The 17777-nt window shown below is 56.5% G+C and overlaps 8 protein-coding genes across 8 annotated transcripts; 4 read left to right on the forward strand and 4 right to left on the reverse strand.

Moving 5' to 3' along the window:
- Window positions 1–1336: 1336 nt before the first annotated feature.
- E0L32_000360 (uncharacterized protein) lies at window positions 1337–2499 on the forward strand (the record flags this gene model as incomplete). Its single annotated transcript, XM_031137918.1, has 5 exons — window positions 1337–1521; window positions 1628–1695; window positions 1892–2061; window positions 2135–2241; window positions 2313–2499. 5 exons carry the CDS (start codon window positions 1337–1339, stop codon window positions 2497–2499), a joined length of 717 nt encoding a protein of 238 aa, XP_030997737.1.
- Window positions 2500–3181: 682 nt separating this feature from the next.
- On the reverse strand, window positions 3182–4488 carry E0L32_000361 (uncharacterized protein; the record flags this gene model as incomplete). Its single annotated transcript, XM_031137929.1, has 2 exons — window positions 3182–4133; window positions 4214–4488. The coding sequence occupies 2 exons, from the start codon at window positions 4486–4488 to the stop codon at window positions 3182–3184; spliced, it is 1227 nt and encodes a 408-aa protein (XP_030997738.1).
- Window positions 4489–5850: 1362 nt separating this feature from the next.
- Window positions 5851–7806, forward strand: E0L32_000362 (uncharacterized protein; the record flags this gene model as incomplete). Its single annotated transcript, XM_031137940.1, has 4 exons — window positions 5851–5921; window positions 5985–6295; window positions 6360–7585; window positions 7654–7806. 4 exons carry the CDS (start codon window positions 5851–5853, stop codon window positions 7804–7806), a joined length of 1761 nt encoding a protein of 586 aa, XP_030997739.1.
- A 327-nt stretch (window positions 7807–8133) lies between these two features.
- Window positions 8134–9199, reverse strand: E0L32_000363 (uncharacterized protein; the record flags this gene model as incomplete). Its single annotated transcript, XM_031137951.1, has 3 exons — window positions 8134–8606; window positions 8684–8933; window positions 9032–9199. 3 exons carry the CDS (start codon window positions 9197–9199, stop codon window positions 8134–8136), a joined length of 891 nt encoding a protein of 296 aa, XP_030997740.1.
- Window positions 9200–10275: 1076 nt separating this feature from the next.
- E0L32_000364 (uncharacterized protein) lies at window positions 10276–11992 on the forward strand (the record flags this gene model as incomplete). The annotated part of the gene is made up of 3 exons (XM_031137962.1): window positions 10276–10823; window positions 10927–11652; window positions 11710–11992. The coding sequence occupies 3 exons, from the start codon at window positions 10276–10278 to the stop codon at window positions 11990–11992; spliced, it is 1557 nt and encodes a 518-aa protein (XP_030997741.1).
- A 90-nt stretch (window positions 11993–12082) lies between these two features.
- On the reverse strand, window positions 12083–13027 carry E0L32_000365 (uncharacterized protein; the record flags this gene model as incomplete). The annotated part of the gene is made up of 1 exon (XM_031137973.1): window positions 12083–13027. One exon carries the CDS (start codon window positions 13025–13027, stop codon window positions 12083–12085), a length of 945 nt encoding a protein of 314 aa, XP_030997742.1.
- A 1038-nt stretch (window positions 13028–14065) lies between these two features.
- On the reverse strand, window positions 14066–15157 carry E0L32_000366 (uncharacterized protein; the record flags this gene model as incomplete). The annotated part of the gene is made up of 3 exons (XM_031137984.1): window positions 14066–14107; window positions 14187–14626; window positions 14725–15157. 3 exons carry the CDS (start codon window positions 15155–15157, stop codon window positions 14066–14068), a joined length of 915 nt encoding a protein of 304 aa, XP_030997743.1.
- A 1301-nt stretch (window positions 15158–16458) lies between these two features.
- E0L32_000367 (uncharacterized protein) lies at window positions 16459–17129 on the forward strand (the record flags this gene model as incomplete). Its single annotated transcript, XM_031137995.1, has 2 exons — window positions 16459–16577; window positions 16634–17129. 2 exons carry the CDS (start codon window positions 16459–16461, stop codon window positions 17127–17129), a joined length of 615 nt encoding a protein of 204 aa, XP_030997744.1.
- Between the last annotated feature and the right edge of the window lie 648 nt (window positions 17130–17777).

Raw genomic sequence — 17777 nt, forward strand, 5'->3', positions numbered from 1 at the left:
GTAGCTCCAGCAAAGAGTCAAACATTGAACCACGCATTTCATCCATCTCGTCGTCTTCTTACCTCGATCTTGTATTATAACCCTTTTACTTGTACTTTAGCCGTCCGTTTCGAGACTTGTGAAAGGTACGTTGGCAGCTCTTTCCTCATGTTTCCCCCTTTTCACAACCATTTCATCCCTTTGAAGCTTTGCATTTGGCAGCTCAGCACATGACATCCTTCACATGTTGCCGTGAGCTATCCTTGCCCTCTGCAGCTTGGACTGGCTAGAAGCCCCAAGAGCTGACTCCCGGCAATGCTTCGGAACTTGTCCATGGGGCACACCAGTCGATGTGAGAAGCACTGCCTCAACTCCAAGGGACATGATTTGCGAATCCAAAATTGGCCAGTGATGGAGACACGGGCACGATTGGCAATGATTGGTTGGGGGGAAGGTCAATAGTAGGAGCCTCTGCCCTGCTTTTCACGTCTCCCTGCATCCTCAAGCCTCCCTCCCCATGGCGAGTCTGGAGAGAAGGGAGAAACCTGATGCTGCTGCATGTTCGGCTGATGCGGAGACTTTGATTGGGTCTCGGCGCGTCCGCCTTGGAGCGGCTTTCCACATCCCACCTGTCTGGCTCCTGGCCCTGTTCCGATGCCATGCGGGCACACAGCCTTCGTACAGACGCCACCATCGTCGCGTTTGCTGCACTGCTACCGCCCTCCGACTCGATTTGTTTCCCTGGGGCCGAGTGGCAGATCCAGTTTGGGTCCAGTGGCTCATCCATTGAGCCGGCGCGGTCAAACAGCAAAGCAAGTGCGTCTGTCTCACCTGCTTCTGCTGCCACTTTTGCTTGTGCTTGCCTTCCCTATTCAAACTTCGATCCCTCGTCCCTTCCTTCAACTCGCTTAAAGAAAAGAGATGGAGTCAGTCACTCCGGGTTCATGTTTCGTGTTGGTGTCGATCAACCCAGCTTGGCTTGTTTTCCTCCCCTTGTTGTCAGCAAACGCCGCCCTCGCCCGACAACAAAACAAGCAGGGGAGGGAAGAGCTCCATCTCCAGCCGCCGCGAGCTGTCTCAATTGCTGGAGCTCCCCGGCCAGGGCCAGTGAGCGAGAAAAGCGGGACTGCTCGGCGTGGATGATGTATCTTTTCCTGGATGGGGTACTTGCTTCCTCAACAAGTGTACAAGGTGATGTCACGTATCGGCCGCTGCTGCCTGCTGTTCTTTTTATGGGCCCCTCCTGTACTCTCCTTGCTTCGCCCCACCCCATGTACCCCCCCACCGGCGGCCCCTTATTGCGTAATGATTGGGCCAACGCCGTCGATACTGACCTGGTTGCCCCTCCAGAGCAAAAATGCGTGCCAGCGTCCTCCGACCCCTCCTACCCCGCCATAACTGCTTCGTCTCAGCGGCCCCTCGAGGAATCTTCTCTTCTTCTATTCTTCCTTCAACCATCAACAAGACCTCGCCTGTCGCCTTTACTGCTTCCAACTTCTCAGCCCGTACTTTCGGAACCACTTCAGCCAACATGTCTTCCGTGTAAGTAGATGCTCGTCATTGACGAGATGCCAATCTCATCCGGCATCCCGTTGTGATAGCTCAGTTCACCCTCAGTTTTGCAGTTGACTGACAGCCAATTGCACAGCTACTTCGACATTGAGTGGGAGGGACCCGTCCTTGACGGCAACAACCGCCCTACCAAGGAGGTCAAGGGTAAGTTCTTCCATCAATTCCTTCATCAAGTTCTGCTTTCAGACGCTGTCAAGTTGTCCATCGGGAGCTTACGGAGAGCTCTTCTTGGGTGGCATCATGATTATTTTTGCGAACTTGCTGTCGTACCTGGTTTGGTCAACCTGGCCAGCCAAACCTTTTCTGATCTACACCTGCTAACGCAACGCCCCCCCTGCAGCTCAGAGCGGCCGTATCACCTTCAAGCTCTACGACGACGTTGTCCCCAAGACCACCCGCAACTTCCGTGAGCTCTGCACTGGCCAGAACGGCTTCGGCTACAAGGGCTCCTCCTTCCACCGTATCATCCCGGACTTCATGCTCCAGGGTGGTGACTTCACCCGTGGTAACGTAAGTCTACTATCCCCGCACTTCGCCAATTCTCGTGCTGTAACACATTCACTAACGCGCAAGCAATCTGCAGGGCACTGGTGGCAAGTCCATCTACGGCGAGAAGTTCGCCGACGAGAACTTCACCAAGAAGCACACTCGCCCCGGTCTGCTGTCCATGGCCAACGCTGGCCCCAACACGTAAGCCTTCTTGATACCACTGTTTCCCTGACCTTGGATACATCTTGAGACTGACATCGTTCTCCTTGCAGCAACGGCTCGCAGTTCTTCGTGACCACCGTCCCCACCTCGTGGCTCGACGGCCGCCACGTCGTCTTCGGCGAGGTCTCCGACGATGCCGGCATGAAGATCGTCAAGGCTCTTGAGGCCGTTGGCTCCCAGTCTGGCAGCATCAAGTACGCCAAGAAGCCTACCATTGTCGACTCTGGTGAGCTGTAAATATTACTCTTGTTCTACTACGGAATGGCAAAATAGTGGCAACAGGCCCTTTTCTCTCATAGGAACGGAAAGGAAATTTTCTGGGCCGGGGGAGGTTGATGTGGTACATATTTATGGACAGCTCAACTCCTCTAGCTTCAACTGCTACAAATAAAAGTCTCTCTTGCGCCACAACTTCCAAGCATATGTGCTCACAATGTAACTGTGATGCACTCTAGCTGTCTGTGTTTCACGGCGTGTAGGGGAAACAGCGGTTTCTCGTCCATGTAGTTGTTCAGGGTGGTCAAATGGCCACCCCATCAAGGTTACATGCAAAATGACACATCACGCAATAAAGATGGGACGAAACGGTTCGAAGAGATGGGATGAAAATGTGCAAAAATCTATTGGCAAGGGCTATGCCCAGAAGCTCAATCAGCTGGCTGGACCTGCAACAAAACAGGGGGCCGCCACAAGTCTGGTATCATTCACATTAATCGTCGACGCTTCTGCCGCCATAATAGGAGGAAAAAGCGGCAAGATCTCCCCCAAAAATAAATGCTATACCTCCCGTTCCATCCTTTTGGGATTCAAAAAAAATAATAGCCGAACGCCTTATCCTATGCAGAGCTTCGGTAATCAAAGCCGTCATCTTCCCTCGATCAACTCGACTTGGGAAAGAGATACTTCCTGTGTTGCCTAGTCACTCCAGCCCCAGCCACTTGCTGAAATACACGCAGTTGCTCGGCCGCACGGGCCCGCCTTCCTCGCACAGGTCGAAGACGGGGCACTGCCCGCAGGGCGTGCCCGTGTACCCGTTGTCGGCGAGCGGGGCGCCCATGGGCTTGGGCGGCTCGAGGTCGTCGTCGCGGCCAAAGGTCTTGGCGAAGGAGGCGGGCTCGAGGCGGGCGGCCTTGACGACGCGGTAGCACATGTCGCGCGTCTCGGGGTTGCGGACGGGCTCGACGACGCCGTCGTAGACGAGCACGTCGACGAGCTGCTGGACGTCGGTCTCGCCGAGCGTCGTGTTGTTGGTGATGCCCGAGTGCTCGATGAACTCGGCCACCTGGCGGTTGGTCGGGTAGCCGACGTAGCCGGCCGGCATGGGCAGCAGGTGCTCCCTGTGGTGGTGGTGGTGGTGGTGGCGGCGCGAGGGGCGCGAGGCCGGCGCCGGGGACGGGGTGGGCTTGGCGTCGGCCGTGGATATCGCGTCGGCGGTGCGTTTCCTGGACGCCGTCGTCCCCGATGCCGAGTCGGCCGAGCCCTTGACGACGCCGTTCTTGGGCTGTTTCGTGGCGCCGCCGCCGCCGTGGGTGCTGAGGTAGGTGGAGCGGTTCTTGATAAAGTCAAAGATGATCTTTTGGAGCTGCTCGATGAAGGCCTCGTCGAGGTTGGAGTCGGTGTACCACGGGCCGCCGGTGGCCTTCTCCGAGGGCATGAGGCCGGCCTTGATGTACATCTTCTTGTTGGGGTGCTCGACGCTCTTCATGTCGCGGATGTAGCCCTTGGACTCGAGGTGCTTGAGGCACTGCTTGAGGACCGACTCGTGCAGGCCGAGCCGGGCCTTGAGAGTGCGCGACCATATCCCGTCGGCGCCGGCTTCGTCGATGAGCTCGTAGACGAGGCTCTGCTCTTGGGTCTGGAGGCCTTTGTATCTGTAATATCAGGAGGAGCAGTCAGCTAGCCGCCATTTTTGTGGTGAGTTGATTGATGCATATGAAAGGCCGGGCTGTACTTGTGCGCATCCTCCTGGCTCCGATACTTCCAGTTCACGCCACCCCTGCCGTCGCCTACAGGTTTGAACAGCTTCTCGTTGCTGAGCTCTTGTACGACGCGCATCAGAGTGTTGATGTTGCCATCGGGGATGATGTCAAAGTTCATAAAGTCGGCCTGGGTGAAGACGCGGTTGGTCGAGCCGGCGGCGGCGCAGGCATCGTAGAGCGACTCCTTGAGGATCTCGATCTTGGTCGGGTCCTCGCTCCCCGCCGGGGAGCCTAGTAGGCCCGACATCGTCGGTGGTCTTCCGGGGTCTTCGGGGTTCAGATCGAGAAAATGTTTCGGAAGTCGCGAGCGGATACGAAGTTCAAGATAGGGAGTGTTGAGGAGGCGGGCAAGGCGGAAGATGGCACTGGAAAAGTGGCTATATGGGCGATTCGTCTCCTGGCGATCTTCGTGTCAATGCTACCTGAAGGAGTATTTCTGCACGCTTCTGGGGAACATTGGCGGCCGTCGTGTTTTTGGTCCGAGAGTGCTGATGTTGAATGGAGTAGTAGGCGAAGAAGAGGCGTCTCAAAAATGTGTCGGCCGAACTTTTTCTGCCACAATCATGGAGGCTTTACCCCGCCGAACAGTCATGGCTGTGGGGTTACCCGTCCCCCAACGAGCGGCTGATTGGCGCTGGATCTGAGTGCTAGGCACACCGCCCAACAGGGGTAAATGGCGCCCGCAGCCATCCATGGATGGTTCCTGGGTGGGCGACGAATGGGTGGTTGATCACCAATCAGTCATACTGAGAACTGATGGATCGATGCGTTGAATTGTATTACAGGCAGAAAGACTAATTGGCGAGGGTTCATCTATGATGCAGCCCGTGATATTTTGGATGTATTTTCTTGATTGTAATAGTATCTATTCTGTTGGAAGAAGAGCAAATACTCGAAGGTGATTTCTAATATTCTCTCTACCTAGTATTGATTTAGAGAATCTTCCATTTTATTGTAGTTGGTCTTCGAACCAAAATCTCGATGTTGAAACGCCAGAAGTAGGCCCATATCTCTGTATCTGAAATACATATTCCAATGCAGCTGGTTTCATTCGTCTAATTGCTTCTCTTTCTGAGCAGATCAATTGTGATTAACTCTCATAATGTACTTGGGGTGTTACTGGACATTCACATTTACTCCTGCAGTGGAAGTGGTATTGAATGGAGAGCACCGTGTAGACAGGCAAACGTTCGTAAAGCCTTGATGGAAATCAAAGAATACCAATCTCTATACTTGCACAGATTGGCAATTTCCAATTTCAAAGGTACATCGATGCAATCCTCTTTCTTTCTGAAGACTTCGTGCTGGCCTGAGACTCTCAAGCTCGAGGACAATCGAGACCCTGGTCGCCCTCCCCACCTGGACCGTGCTCAAGCTCCCGCCAGCCAATGAAGACCGGGTTCCACAGCCTTCGTCGAAAGGCCTAGAAGATCCCCTCTGTTTTCTCAAAAGGCACCCAAGCCTCACATGGTTCTGCCTGCCTTGCGCAAACCTGCTCTCTCTACGACTTCCCCAAGAGAAAATCACCCTCGATAACGCAAAAAACTCTTCCGTAAAGCCTCACACACAATCTACCGCCAGACTCGAATCGCACATTTCTCTCACCAGCATGTCGACCGCGGACGAGCTCAAGGCTCTGGGCAACAAGGCCATCGCCGCCAAGGACTTCGACGAGGCTATGTAAGTGTGCATCTCGACGACAAAACCACGGCTCGTGAAGCTGACCTTCTCTTCCCAACACAGTGACAAGTTCACACAGGCTATCGAACTCACGCCTGACAACCACATTCTCTACAGCAACCGCTCAGCAGCATACGCCTCCAAGAAGGAGTGGGACAATGCCCTGAAGGATGCCGAGAAGACCACCGAGCTGAAGCCTGACTGGGCCAAGGGTTGGGGTCGCAAGGGCAGTGCACTCTGGGGCAAGGGCGATCTGCTGGGGGCAACCGACGCATACGAGGCCGGTCTGAAGATTGACCCTAACAACGCCGGCCTCAAGAACGACCTGGCTGGTGTGAACAGGGCCATTGAGGCCGAAGTGAGCGGAGGTGCAGGTAGGTGGTCCCTGAGCCACTATTGCGCTAATGTATACGCGAGTTACTGACTGTATCATCACAGGCGGCATGGATCCTGCTGCTGGCCTAGGCCAGATGTTCAGCGATCCCCAGCTCATCCAGAAGCTCGCCGCCAACCCCAAGACGAGCGCCTTCCTCGCCGATCCGACGTTTATGCAGAAGCTCCAATCCATTCAGCAAAACCCCAAGAACACTCAGGATCTCTTCAGCGACCCCAGGCTCATCCAGGTGCTAGGCGTCCTGATGGGCGTCGACATGCAGATGGGCATGCCCCCAGAGGGAGCCAACACTGCGGATGCGTCCAAGATGCAGGAGGACCAGGAGATGCCGGATGTGATGCCCGAGCCTAAGAGGCCCGAGGCTCCCAAGAAGGCACCGGAGCCCGAGCCTGAGCCCGAGGACGAGGAGGCCCTGGAGACGAAGAAGGCCAAGGAGGCCGCCGACAAGGAGAAGGCCCTGGGCACCGAGAACTACAAGAAGCGCAACTTTGACGAGGCCATCAAGCACTACCAGGCCGCCTGGGACCTGCACAAGGACATCACCTACCTCAACAACCTCGGCGCAGCCTACTTCGAGAAGGGAGATTACCAGGCCTGCATCGACACGTGCACCAAGGCTGTCGAGGAGGGCCGCCAAATCTACGCCGACTTCAAGATGATCGCCAAGTCGTACGCGCGCATCGGCTCCGCCTACGAGAAGCAGGGCGATCTGGCCAACGCCATCGACTTCTACAACATGTCGCTGCGCGAGCACCGCACGCCCGAGGTCGTGACCAAGGTGCGCGCCGCCGAGCGCAAGAAGATCGAGGACGCCAAGAAGGCCTACGTCAACCCGGAGGAGGCCGAAAAGGCGCGCGAGGAGGGCAACAAGAAGTTCAAGGAGCAGGACTGGCCGGGCGCCGTCGCCGCCTACACGGAGATGGTCAAGCGCGCGCCCGAGGACCCGCGCGGCTACAGCAACCGCGCGGCGGCGTTCGTCAAGCTGCTCGAGTTCCCGAGCGCGCTCGAGGACTGCGACGCGGCCATCAAGCGCGACCCCAAGTTCATCCGGGCCTACATCCGCAAGGCGCAGGCCTACTTTGGCATGCGCGAGTACAGCAAGTGCCTCGACGCGTGCACCGAGGCCGAGACGGTCGACAAGGAGTCGCACGGCGGCGCCAACGCGCGCGAGATCGAGGCGCAGCAGCAGAAGGCGTTTGCGGCCATGTACTCGGCCCGGGAGAACGAGTCGGAGGAGCAGACGCGGGAGAGGCTGATGAAGGACCCCGAGGTAGGTTTCTCTCTCCCAATACAGGCAGAATCTCGGACACATTTGCTAACGAGCACTTTTTACTCTAGATCATGGGCATCATGCAGGACCCCGTCATGCAGGCCATCCTGCAGCAGGCGCAGTCCGACCCGGCCGCGCTGTCGGAGCACATGAAGAACCCCAACGTCCGGTCCAAGATCCAGAAGCTGATTGCGGCTGGCGTGATCCGCGTCGGTCGTTAAAAGGCCTAAAGGATTCCGTCATGCTGCAATGCCTTTTCTTTTTCTCTCTCCGGTGCACATACCCTGTACTTTAGGCTCTTACGTGGTATAATGAGGTCATAAAACAACCAAGTTTGACATGTTTGTCACATCTCAGGTGAAGTGATAAGAGAGGTGATTACGTGAAGAGGCGACATATCATCCCATCGCTCCAGTATATCAACCCTGAAACAGTATTACAGATTCGTAACTCGTACAGTCAATACGACCTTGTGATCCATCGCTCGATCCCATACAAACTCCGCAGTAGGTCAAAACTGGCAAACATTGAAAATGCACGTCACATATTCAAGCCTTCTGCTCGGGGAACTGCAGCGCGTACAGCTCCCTCGGCCGGCCGCCGGCGTCGCAGCTCGAGAACCTCCACCAGCGCGAGTACCACGCGCCGGCGATGTTGACGAGGCCCCAGCGGATGGGCGCCGGCATGGGCGGCCAGCTGGCCCAGGCGCCCTCCTCGGCCGTGCCGTCGAGGTTGAGCAGGAAGAAGGGCACCACGTCCCAGGTGCCGGCCTTGCTGACGGTGGCCTTGCCCCAGGCCTTGAACGTGGCCGAGGCGGCGGCCTCGGCCGGGGTGCCCCGCTCCGGGGCCCGCGGGTGGGAGGACAGGGCGGCGATGGTGGCGATCTCGGAGTGGAAGTGCTGCTCGAAGGGCTGCTGGAAGGAGGACATGACGTGCTGCAGGGCCGCGGGGCTGAGGGCCGCCGGGGAGGGGAGGGTGGTCAGGTAGGTCTTGAAGTCGGCGAGGCCCTTGAGGAAGGATTCTATGATTGATTGATTGATTGTTTAGCATTTTTTTTTCTTTGGCGAGACGCCGTATATCTAAGCGGGCTCGACTTACCGTGCTCCTTGTGCGTCTCGGTCCAGATCGTCTTGTCGTCGAGCAGCTCCTCGACCTTCTTGAAGAGCACCTCCTCCTCGTCGTCGTGGTGCGAGACGACAAACTTGTGCCAGGTCAGGCAGTAGCCGATAAAGTCGGCCTTGTCGGCGTCCGGGACGTGCGGGACCTGGAGGTAGATGCTGTTGTAGCCGCGCAGGATGGCGTTGTGCAGCAGGGCCATGTGCGTGGCTCCCGAGGTGAAGATGTCGGTCTGGGAGAGAAGAAGAAGAAGAAGAAACGTATTAGACACGATCGTTCATCATCTCTTTGGCCAATGTTCAAAGTCGAACTGGGAGGGGAGGAACGTACCTTTTTCGTCGCGTACTGCGGCGTCTGGACGAGCTTCATGGGGCCGTCGGCCCAGGGCTTTGCGTCGGATGCTGGACGGGTCGTCATCATGAAGGGCGCGCGCGAGATCAAGACTCCAATGGCGAAGATGGCGAAGGTGAGCAGCGGGGAGAACTTTGGGCCAGCCATCGTGACGGAGAGGAGGAAGGGGAGGGGAAGGGAGGAGAACGGGTGTAGCCTCAGGGCCTGTCCTTATCAAAGGTAGTCAGTCCTACACACTAGGGATGCACACTGCGCTGTTCAGAGCCGAGAGGGAGGACGAGAAAGTGGCATGATTTGTCTGTCTGGGCAGCAGCACAATCCTCGATTCACGGAATCGCGACACCCCGATTCGCAGCATCAGCCCAGACTCTGGAACCCGCTGGGGCAGCCCGAGTGTGACGTGCTATGGGGGGCCCTGGGCGTAATCAGTTGCAAGCTCATTGGTCTGTGGGATGGGTGGTTTCAGGGGTCTTCCCGCTGTGCCCAGCACTAACTAGTACTAAATGCCGACGCTGGTCGGAGCTGGAGCTGGAGCTTTGAGAGCTGGAGGCCAAGCTGGATTGCTTGATTGGTGTGCGACCCTGAAAGCTCCCTCGATGGAGATGAAGCTATGTACCTAGGCGTTGCATTCTGTCGGATCCCGAACGTAAACTGGCCCCAGCCCTACGAGGCGGTATTCCACCGTGCCTTTCGGGATAACGTGCAGCTAATGCGCCCACTTGGGGATGTACTTGTAGCTAATTACTTTCCCGTACTTGAAGGAATGTGGAGACTTCAATGGCCCCCTTCCTTCGTCCTTGATGAAGCAAGACTGCTAGGACTGGGAGCGGTTCGACCAAGGGCCATCGCTGCAGCCCTTGTTTCCGCGTAAACAGGGGCTCCGCAAACGAATCAATGGGCTTCGAAATGACAGGAACCCGAAGGATCTACTAGCTCAGATTCTGTGAGATTTTAGGAGCCTCGCTTCCTCTCTGTCATCCTGCGTCTCGAGCGCCATCTAGGTCATAGTGCGAGTCCTCGGACTCTATCACGGCTGCCTATTGGTGGCAGATATCGCAGTTGAAAAGTACATAATTAGCATCTCACCGCGGTATACGTATGCATATGTAGAGAGAGAGAAAGAGAGAAAGAAAGAGAGAGGCTTCTATCTATTGACCGTCTTTCCAACTGCCTTCCTTTTGGTGATTCGCCCAAAGACACGGACCTCTGGTCTACGGGTTGCCATGGCGGATGCACCCAAGAAGATCCTGCTGCTCTCGGACCCGGCCCTGGGCCAGCTGAACGTGCACCTGGCGACGGCACACGCTCTCCTCAACCTCTACCCGTCCCTGCAGGTCCATGTCGCCGCGCACCCAAGCGCCGCCAATGTAGTCTCCCGGCTCTCCCAGAGAGCTCTGGAGACGTGCCCGCCGGCGCGCGAGCCAGTCCACTTCCACGCCCTTGAGAATGCTCAGTCTCAAGAGGAGGCCTATCTGTTAATCCCCGGCGCGGAAGTAGCTAGACATCTGGGGAGGAACACATGGCGCAACTTCTTGGTAGCCGACAAGCTCTTGAATCTGATAAACCCCTGGACGAAAGAGAAGTTTCTCGAGGCACACGACGACATCGAAAGAGTCATCACGGAGGTGAGACCGGACGTGATCGCTGTCGACCCCATGTTCGCTCCGGCCCTCACCGCTGCGAGGAACAGCGGCATCAAGTGGCATCTGCTCATGCCTCTCTCCATGAAAGACGTCTATATCGGCCCTGACGCGCTGTGGAGGATCCCATTGTGAGAACATCTCGTTCCCTGACGGGGAGGGGACCGTCCCTGACCTCGCTCCATGTCGGCCAGTGTGCCAGTGCACTAACACGATGCTGTTGTGTCGGTCTAGGTCCGGTACCGGCTGGCCTTACCCGCTTCCCTGGTACCTCGTGCCGCTCAACATCCTCAACAGCCTTGCCTTGCACTTGGCACTCGCTCGCGGCGCCGCCTGGAAGGAGAAGAGAGTCTTCTTCCGCGAGAAGACGGGCAAGGAGGCCACCCTGTTCTACATCGAGCCCGTACAGGAAGGGATACCCGGGTGGAAGGCGCTGGTGCCGTCGCTACCCGAGTACGAATACCCTCTCCGAAAGCTAGACTATCTGATCCCTTGCGGGCCTATCCTTCAGCCTGTGCGGGATCTGAAGGCGCAAGACGCGGAGCTGGATGGCTGGCTTGCCGAGGGTCCCACTGTCTACATCAGCCTGGGGTCGCACAGGGTCATGGACGAGGAGTGGGCGGTGGAGATGGCCCGCGCGCTGAGGCTGGTGTTTGATGAAGCTGACAGCAAGGCCGAGGACGAGAGTGAGAAGGAGGGAAAGTCCGAGGTGGGAAAGCTCAGAGTGCTGTGGAAGCTGAGAAAGACGGGCAACCAGTTCTTGAGTGCTGGTAGGGGCGATGTTGACTACGACACCGGCAAGGGAAGCACAGTGTACGAGATTTTGGCCAAGGAGATCGACAGCGGCCGGGTGAGGATCGTCAACTGGCTCGATGCAGACCCAATTTCGGTCCTCGCGTCTGGTCATGTCGTATGCGCCGTTCATCACGGCGGCGCAAACTCGTCGATCGAGGCTATCGCGTGAGTATATCCCTCTGGACTACTGAGTAATTAGATGATTGGTTATGCTGACCATAGGCCTTCCGCCCATAGCTTTGGTGTTCCTCATGTCATTTTGGCTGGCTGGGCGGACTGCTACGACTGGGCAGCCCGGATACAGTATCTCGGCATCGGGCGATGGGGGAATCGAAAGGCCAATCCGGACTGGACGACTAGGGAGCTTGGCAAAGAGCTGATCGCTGTTGTATGCGGACCTGAAGCTGCTGGTATGAAGGAGAAGGCCAGGGCGCTCGCGGACCGGATCCAGAAGCACCCGCCTGGCAGGGAGGTAGCCGCGAGGACTCTGATGGAGGGAGTATAGTATAGATCAAGATGGTGTCTAGCTACGGAGAATGTGCTGCCCTTGCCTAAACGAAAATGCTCTGTGAGAGAAAAAGAGCAACTACTTTCCTTAATCGTCGTCCAAGCTCTCTAACAGACTCAACGACGGCACAAAGAACGTCGAGCCAGTGACAGGACTAGAGTAGTCTAGAATCCGATCATGCTTCCCAGGCGGATCCCCTATAAACATCCGCTCCATCATCTTCTCCGTCACCCACAACTTCTTCGAGTAGCCGATGAAGTAGGTGCCGAACTCGCCCTGCGCCGGCGACCCGAAGGGCATGTTGTCCCGCAGGATGTCGTGCTCGCTGCCGTCCTCGCCCTCGATCGTCGCGAGCGTCTTGTGCGACTTCTGCTCCGGGCCCTCGGCGTCGTCGAGCTCGACGTTGTCCAGCTTGGTCCGCCCGATGATGGCCTCCTGGTCCTCGGTCTTGAGCCGGCCCCAGGCCGCCAGGTCGTGCAGGTACTTTTGCACGACGACGTAGCTGCCGCCCTCCCCCGCGGGGTCGTCCCGCGCCGTGAGCAGCACCGCGTCCGCGACGTCCTGGGCGCCGACGGGGTTGGCCGTGCCGTCGACGAAGCCCAGGACGTCGCGCACGTCAAAGTAGCGGAACCCGACCGTCTCGTCCTCGACGCGCACGGCGCCGCCGAGGCGGTCCATCAGCTGCCGCTCGAACTCAAAGGCCATGTCGCGCCGCTCGGACCGGATGTGGAAGAGCAGGTCCCCCGGCGTCGACGGCGCCGTGTGCCGGGCGCCCCGCACCTCGGGGAAGGGGTGCAGCTCCGCCGGGCGCGGCCGGCCTGGCGGGACGACCTTGTCCCAGAGGCTGCTGCCGATGCCGACCGTGCAGGAGAGCGAGGCGGCGCGGTCGCGGATGGAGATGTTCTTTGTCAGGTCGGCGACGCTGGCGAGGACGGAGCGGATGGTCTTTGCCGCGTCGGGCTGGTCGGTGGCGGCCAGGACGAGGAAGGTCGCCGACTGGGAGAGGGGTGCCTCGACGGGCTGGGGAGCCATGGTGGGGAAGGTTTTGTTGCTGGCTCGGGCGATGGCGGTGATGGTGAAGCTGCGACCTTGAGGGTGATTGTGATAGAGGTTCCTCGTCCTCGTACGGGCGTGGGTGTTGGTCGCCTGTGTCAATGGGAAGAGCAGCAGGCTTATCTTCCGCGATGATCTTTGATATGTCTGGGTGGTGAGAAGATAATAATTTCTCATCCTGTAGCTCCAGATGATTCGCGATATTGTGTGGTCTGATGTGGTGTCTCTCATCAGCTTGGGAGTGAGGGGCATACATCAACCTGCCATTGCATAAGGCCGTGTTGGTTAAATGGGTCTTAATTATATGGATGTGCTGCTAACGGATCTACTTCTGGGTACCAGGCCTGGCCAGATACCACCCAGCGAAATATCAAGGGACTGATAAAGCTGTATGTGTATTTCCAGTAAGATCTGTCTCCCATTAATGCCCTTAGAGCCCCTCACAATTAAGCTTCGCCGTATAAGACAGGGTGCTTTGGCCGTAAACCGATTTTGGTAATAGTACTGAGCCAATCGAATCACGGCTAATGGCAATGTCGATCCTGGCACAGGCACTCTTAGACAACACTTCTTGGGCTGATGGAGATAAGCCGGGGAATCCAAGGGCTTTCACCAATCTGTTGAGGACGGTTTGGGCCTGTTGGCATGCACGAACCCATACATTGAAGCTCATCGAGTCGAGGGACGAGCTTTCCCGTCTTCTGACTCTACACAACGCTTGTCCAATCGTTGATAGTCTAAGCTTGAATCGATTATGCTCTATATAATGCCTTTATCTGAGGCTTTGTAGATCGTCTATCTTGATATCTTCCGTCGTTCCAAACGCTGGTCTCGAAATCCGCCAGTATTGACACTCCAACCGTGGAGCATTGATCATAACATTGATCATAATCGCCCGACAACGCCGTGAAAGAGGGTGATGAAGTGAATAGAGCATTGACTGACTCTGTTCCTATTGAGGAGCATGATATAGGGTAGTTGTCACTTTAATCATGCCGGATGTTACACATAGCTCAATTAAGAGCAATGAACATCTCCGTTGTCATGTGTGTGGCACTCCTGTGTTGAGGTCAGCATTGAATCCTATCAGGTGGCGGACACAAATGGAGACAATCTATAATCAGAAAAGATTACTTACAGTCCCCGCGGTCTTTGTGGGTGACGGGGCAGCCTTGCCAGTTCCGGAAGCAGAGCTAGCAGCGGGAGCAGGCGCAGGTGCAGCAGCAGCGGGCTTGCCCGTGCATCCGACACCGGGCAGGGCAATGTCGTAGGCATAGACGTCGAGAGCAAAGTACTGGAGGGAGTGCGTGTTGCGGACCGCCTGCTCCGGCTTCGTCTTGGCTAGCTGGAGGCACTCATCGTAAGAGTCGGCGTAATGGCTCACTGTGTCCTGGCCGATGAGCGGAAGATGGTAAGCGCGGTGGATCAGGTCTCCAGCAAACGTCCAAGCAAGCTTGCCGCCGGCAACTGTGTAGCCAAAGCCGCAGATGGCGTTTAGGGGCTTGCGGGTCGCGTAGGAGAGCGGGCAGATGACGGTCTCAGAGGTAGCGTTGGCGCCTCGCCAGTGGCCTCCCCATCCTGTGGTCGGGACATGTTAGTAAGAGGAATGGGAAGGTGAAACGGAGCAAACCACACAGTAGTCGGCGAGGTTGTAGAGATATCGCAATCCAACTTACCATCTTGCTTGCAGTTGCCATCAATGTCGTCACAGCGGAAAATCAGGCCGTTCTTGTCGCCATTGATGAGCTTGTCAAGCCAGCCAATCGGCTCGCCCGTGGGAGCCTTGCCAAAGTATTTTCGGTAGAATTCGGAGCTGTTGCCAAAGCGGAGGATGTGATCGCGCGCGTGGGTGGCCACGGTGATGGCCTCGTTCAAGCCCTGACGGAGCTGAACCCGCTCAGTGGCATTGCATGACTGGTGGATAGTGAACTCCTTCACACCACCCTTTGTCCAGTCATACACGGCAGGTCCAGTTTCGGTAGGCTGAGCAGGGATGGTCACCGTGATGGTCTGCGGTGAAGCGGCATTCTCCCGCTTGACAAAGTTGGGAAGCGCAGAGGCCGGCAGAGCTGCAGCCAGCGCGGCTGTGAGAAGCTTGGCGGAAACCATGTTTATTGGCTGGATCACAGACTGAGGCTCGGTCTGGCAGACTAATTGAAGGGCTGGAATGCTGGGGCTCTCACTCTCTTCATTTCTCAGAGACAATCCGGCAGGAGGGACGAGATTTATACATGTACCTGCACTACCACTCTCGATCTCCCGAGCCAAGCATTCTGTGCATCTGGGAAGGATGTAGAGATCTCAACAGCACGCCATTCGGACTCCTTGGGCCTGGGCCATGTGCTAGATGGGGCCATAGAACTGCACGACGCTCCCGTCTCGAGCTGTCAGCTTGAAGCTGTCCATCTCTGATTGACAAGCAGAACCCGGACGACCGTGCCAAGCATACAGCTTACTGCCATGCCACAACCCTGATGTCAAATTTTACCCATTTCCCAAGCTATAGCAGCCTAGAGAAAGATGAACATCAGATTTGAATCTTGGCGAGAACGGTCGTTTATCCATTTTGGATCATTCTATGTCGGGCCCGCCTCCGTTGGCCAACCTGCACGTCCGCCGGCGGAGGCACATCTTGGCAGTGCAGTGGGGGTTTCCATCGTGCACAGCGCGCTGAGCTGGTCGAATGGCAGAGATTTAGAAAGCTAGTCTTGGATGGAGAGTAGATGCGGATAGGGAAGCTTGATAAGTGCCAAGAAGTGTTCATCAAGGTGCTTGGGGGCGGGAGGTCATCAAGGTTCACAAGACACCACCAACGCCAGCAGGGGTTCTTGAAGATGATGGAGTCAATTCAATACCAGAATTCATGAATAGTCTGAATCTCATTGGCCAGTCGTCTCTTCTCTTTGGGCCTTTCTCCGGTCTCGCTTGGAAACCAGCCTCGAGTGGCTGGGAGCGGCGGAGAGTCAATTGTGGCTCCTGGCTGAACCACTCCCATGCCTGTGCTGGTCTTAGCTGCTTTGCCCGATGAACCAGCATGTAGTCGAACGGTGGACCGGAACGTACTCAGCTCAGCACGTATTGTCGAACCTGCATCACGCCAAGTCTCCAGGCTGGCGGAATCACGAAATTGGTCGATCTTGTTGGTGGTCATGCATCTCGGTGCCAGATACTACGGAGTACATCGAGCTTTCGTGTGAGATGATGCCAAGAAACATCTCTGCTAATACCTGCTCAAACCTGCCTGCATGAGCTCGAGTGAGCGGGATATAAGTCGCCTTCCCACCCTGCAACTAAGCACTGCCAAGTTTTTGTCAGGTTTACCTCTTGTCCATCTCGCAGCAGCCATCTGAGTACCATTCGTTTGCTTCACTCGTTAGAATAACTCAATCATCCTACAGTCAACTGTCACAATGAAGGCCGTCGCAGTCATTCTGTCTTTCTGCTTTGCGCAGTCCGTCTTCGCTCAGAGCGCCACCATTGCCCCGAGCCCGACCGAGTCTTACGGATGTGAGCCTCACGGCGATCACTGGTATGTTTCATAGCCGGGACTTCGGCCTTGATCACTCATCTGACCATATTATGCAGGCACTGCGCCGGTGCTAAGACCGCCACTGCGGCTGCCACTCCTCCTCCCGCCGCCCAGACCACCGCGGCGGCCACAACCTCTGCTGGCCACGACGACCACGACGACCATGATCATGATCACAGTGATGCTGCTGGCTCTGGGTCGCTTGGTCCCAGTCCGACTGCCTCCGTCGGCTGCGAGCCCCACGGTGACCACTGGCACTGCAAGGGCCCTGCTACAGGCGCCGTCTCCGCTGTTTCTTCTTCCGGCTTCGTCTCCAGCTCCAAGACTCTGGCTCCCAGCCCGACTGCTTCTGTTGGCTGCGAGCCGCACGGCGACCACTGGCACTGCAAAGGCCCGGCCACCGCTGCCTCCAACTCGAACTCCACCGCAGCTACTCGCACTGGAGCCTCCACCTCCGCCTCCGCCACTGCCACTGCTGGTGCTTACGCCAACGCTGTCAACGGCCTTGCTGCTGTTGGCGTTATGCTGGCTGCGGGTGCTTTCGCCCTCTAAGCCAGCAGGAAAAAGTTTGTATCACGATGGAAAGGTCTTGGATCGTTTGTCTGGGTCAGCTGTCCTTGGTGGAAATCATTACGGCCATGTAATTATCTCTACAAAACTGCAAGTCTTTTGAATCTTTTTCACTTCGAGATCTAGAAAATTTTGATAATGAACACATTTGACCAGTAAAAGTAAAGTTGTAGAAATTCTTGAATTCGTAGATTTGGGTTTCACTATCTCATCGAGCCCAAACCGTGTCAACATCGGTCTCTCAAACCTTTCCTGTTAGTGATGGGACATCTAGAGGTGTCAGCTGCAAATGGATTTATTGGTATTGAATAACTCTGCAGCATCTTCTAGATTTACACTTCTACCGCGTTGTGGAAGCGGACTGTGCATTTCAGTTCTCCATCTCGCAGTAGCTCTGTCCTCTCGCCCCTTCAATCGGGTTCTTGTCCGAAATCTGGCTCTGATCGTCTCTTTCTATGGTCTGAGCATCTTTGCATTCCCGCTTAATCGGACAGATTGTCAAAAGTACCACGAACCGGGACAGCACCATGCTCGGTTTATCGGCTCCTCCCTCGCAAAACAAAACAAGCTCTGCCAAGCGAGAGGGGGATGTCACCGCCACAGCCGCGAGAGGGGCAAAGACACAGCATC

This window comes from Thyridium curvatum (assembly GCF_004353045.1).
Source record: "Thyridium curvatum strain D216 chromosome Unknown NODE_1_length_1224711_cov_81.814160, whole genome shotgun sequence".
Classification (NCBI taxonomy): Eukaryota; Fungi; Ascomycota; class Sordariomycetes; order Thyridiales; family Thyridiaceae; genus Thyridium; species Thyridium curvatum.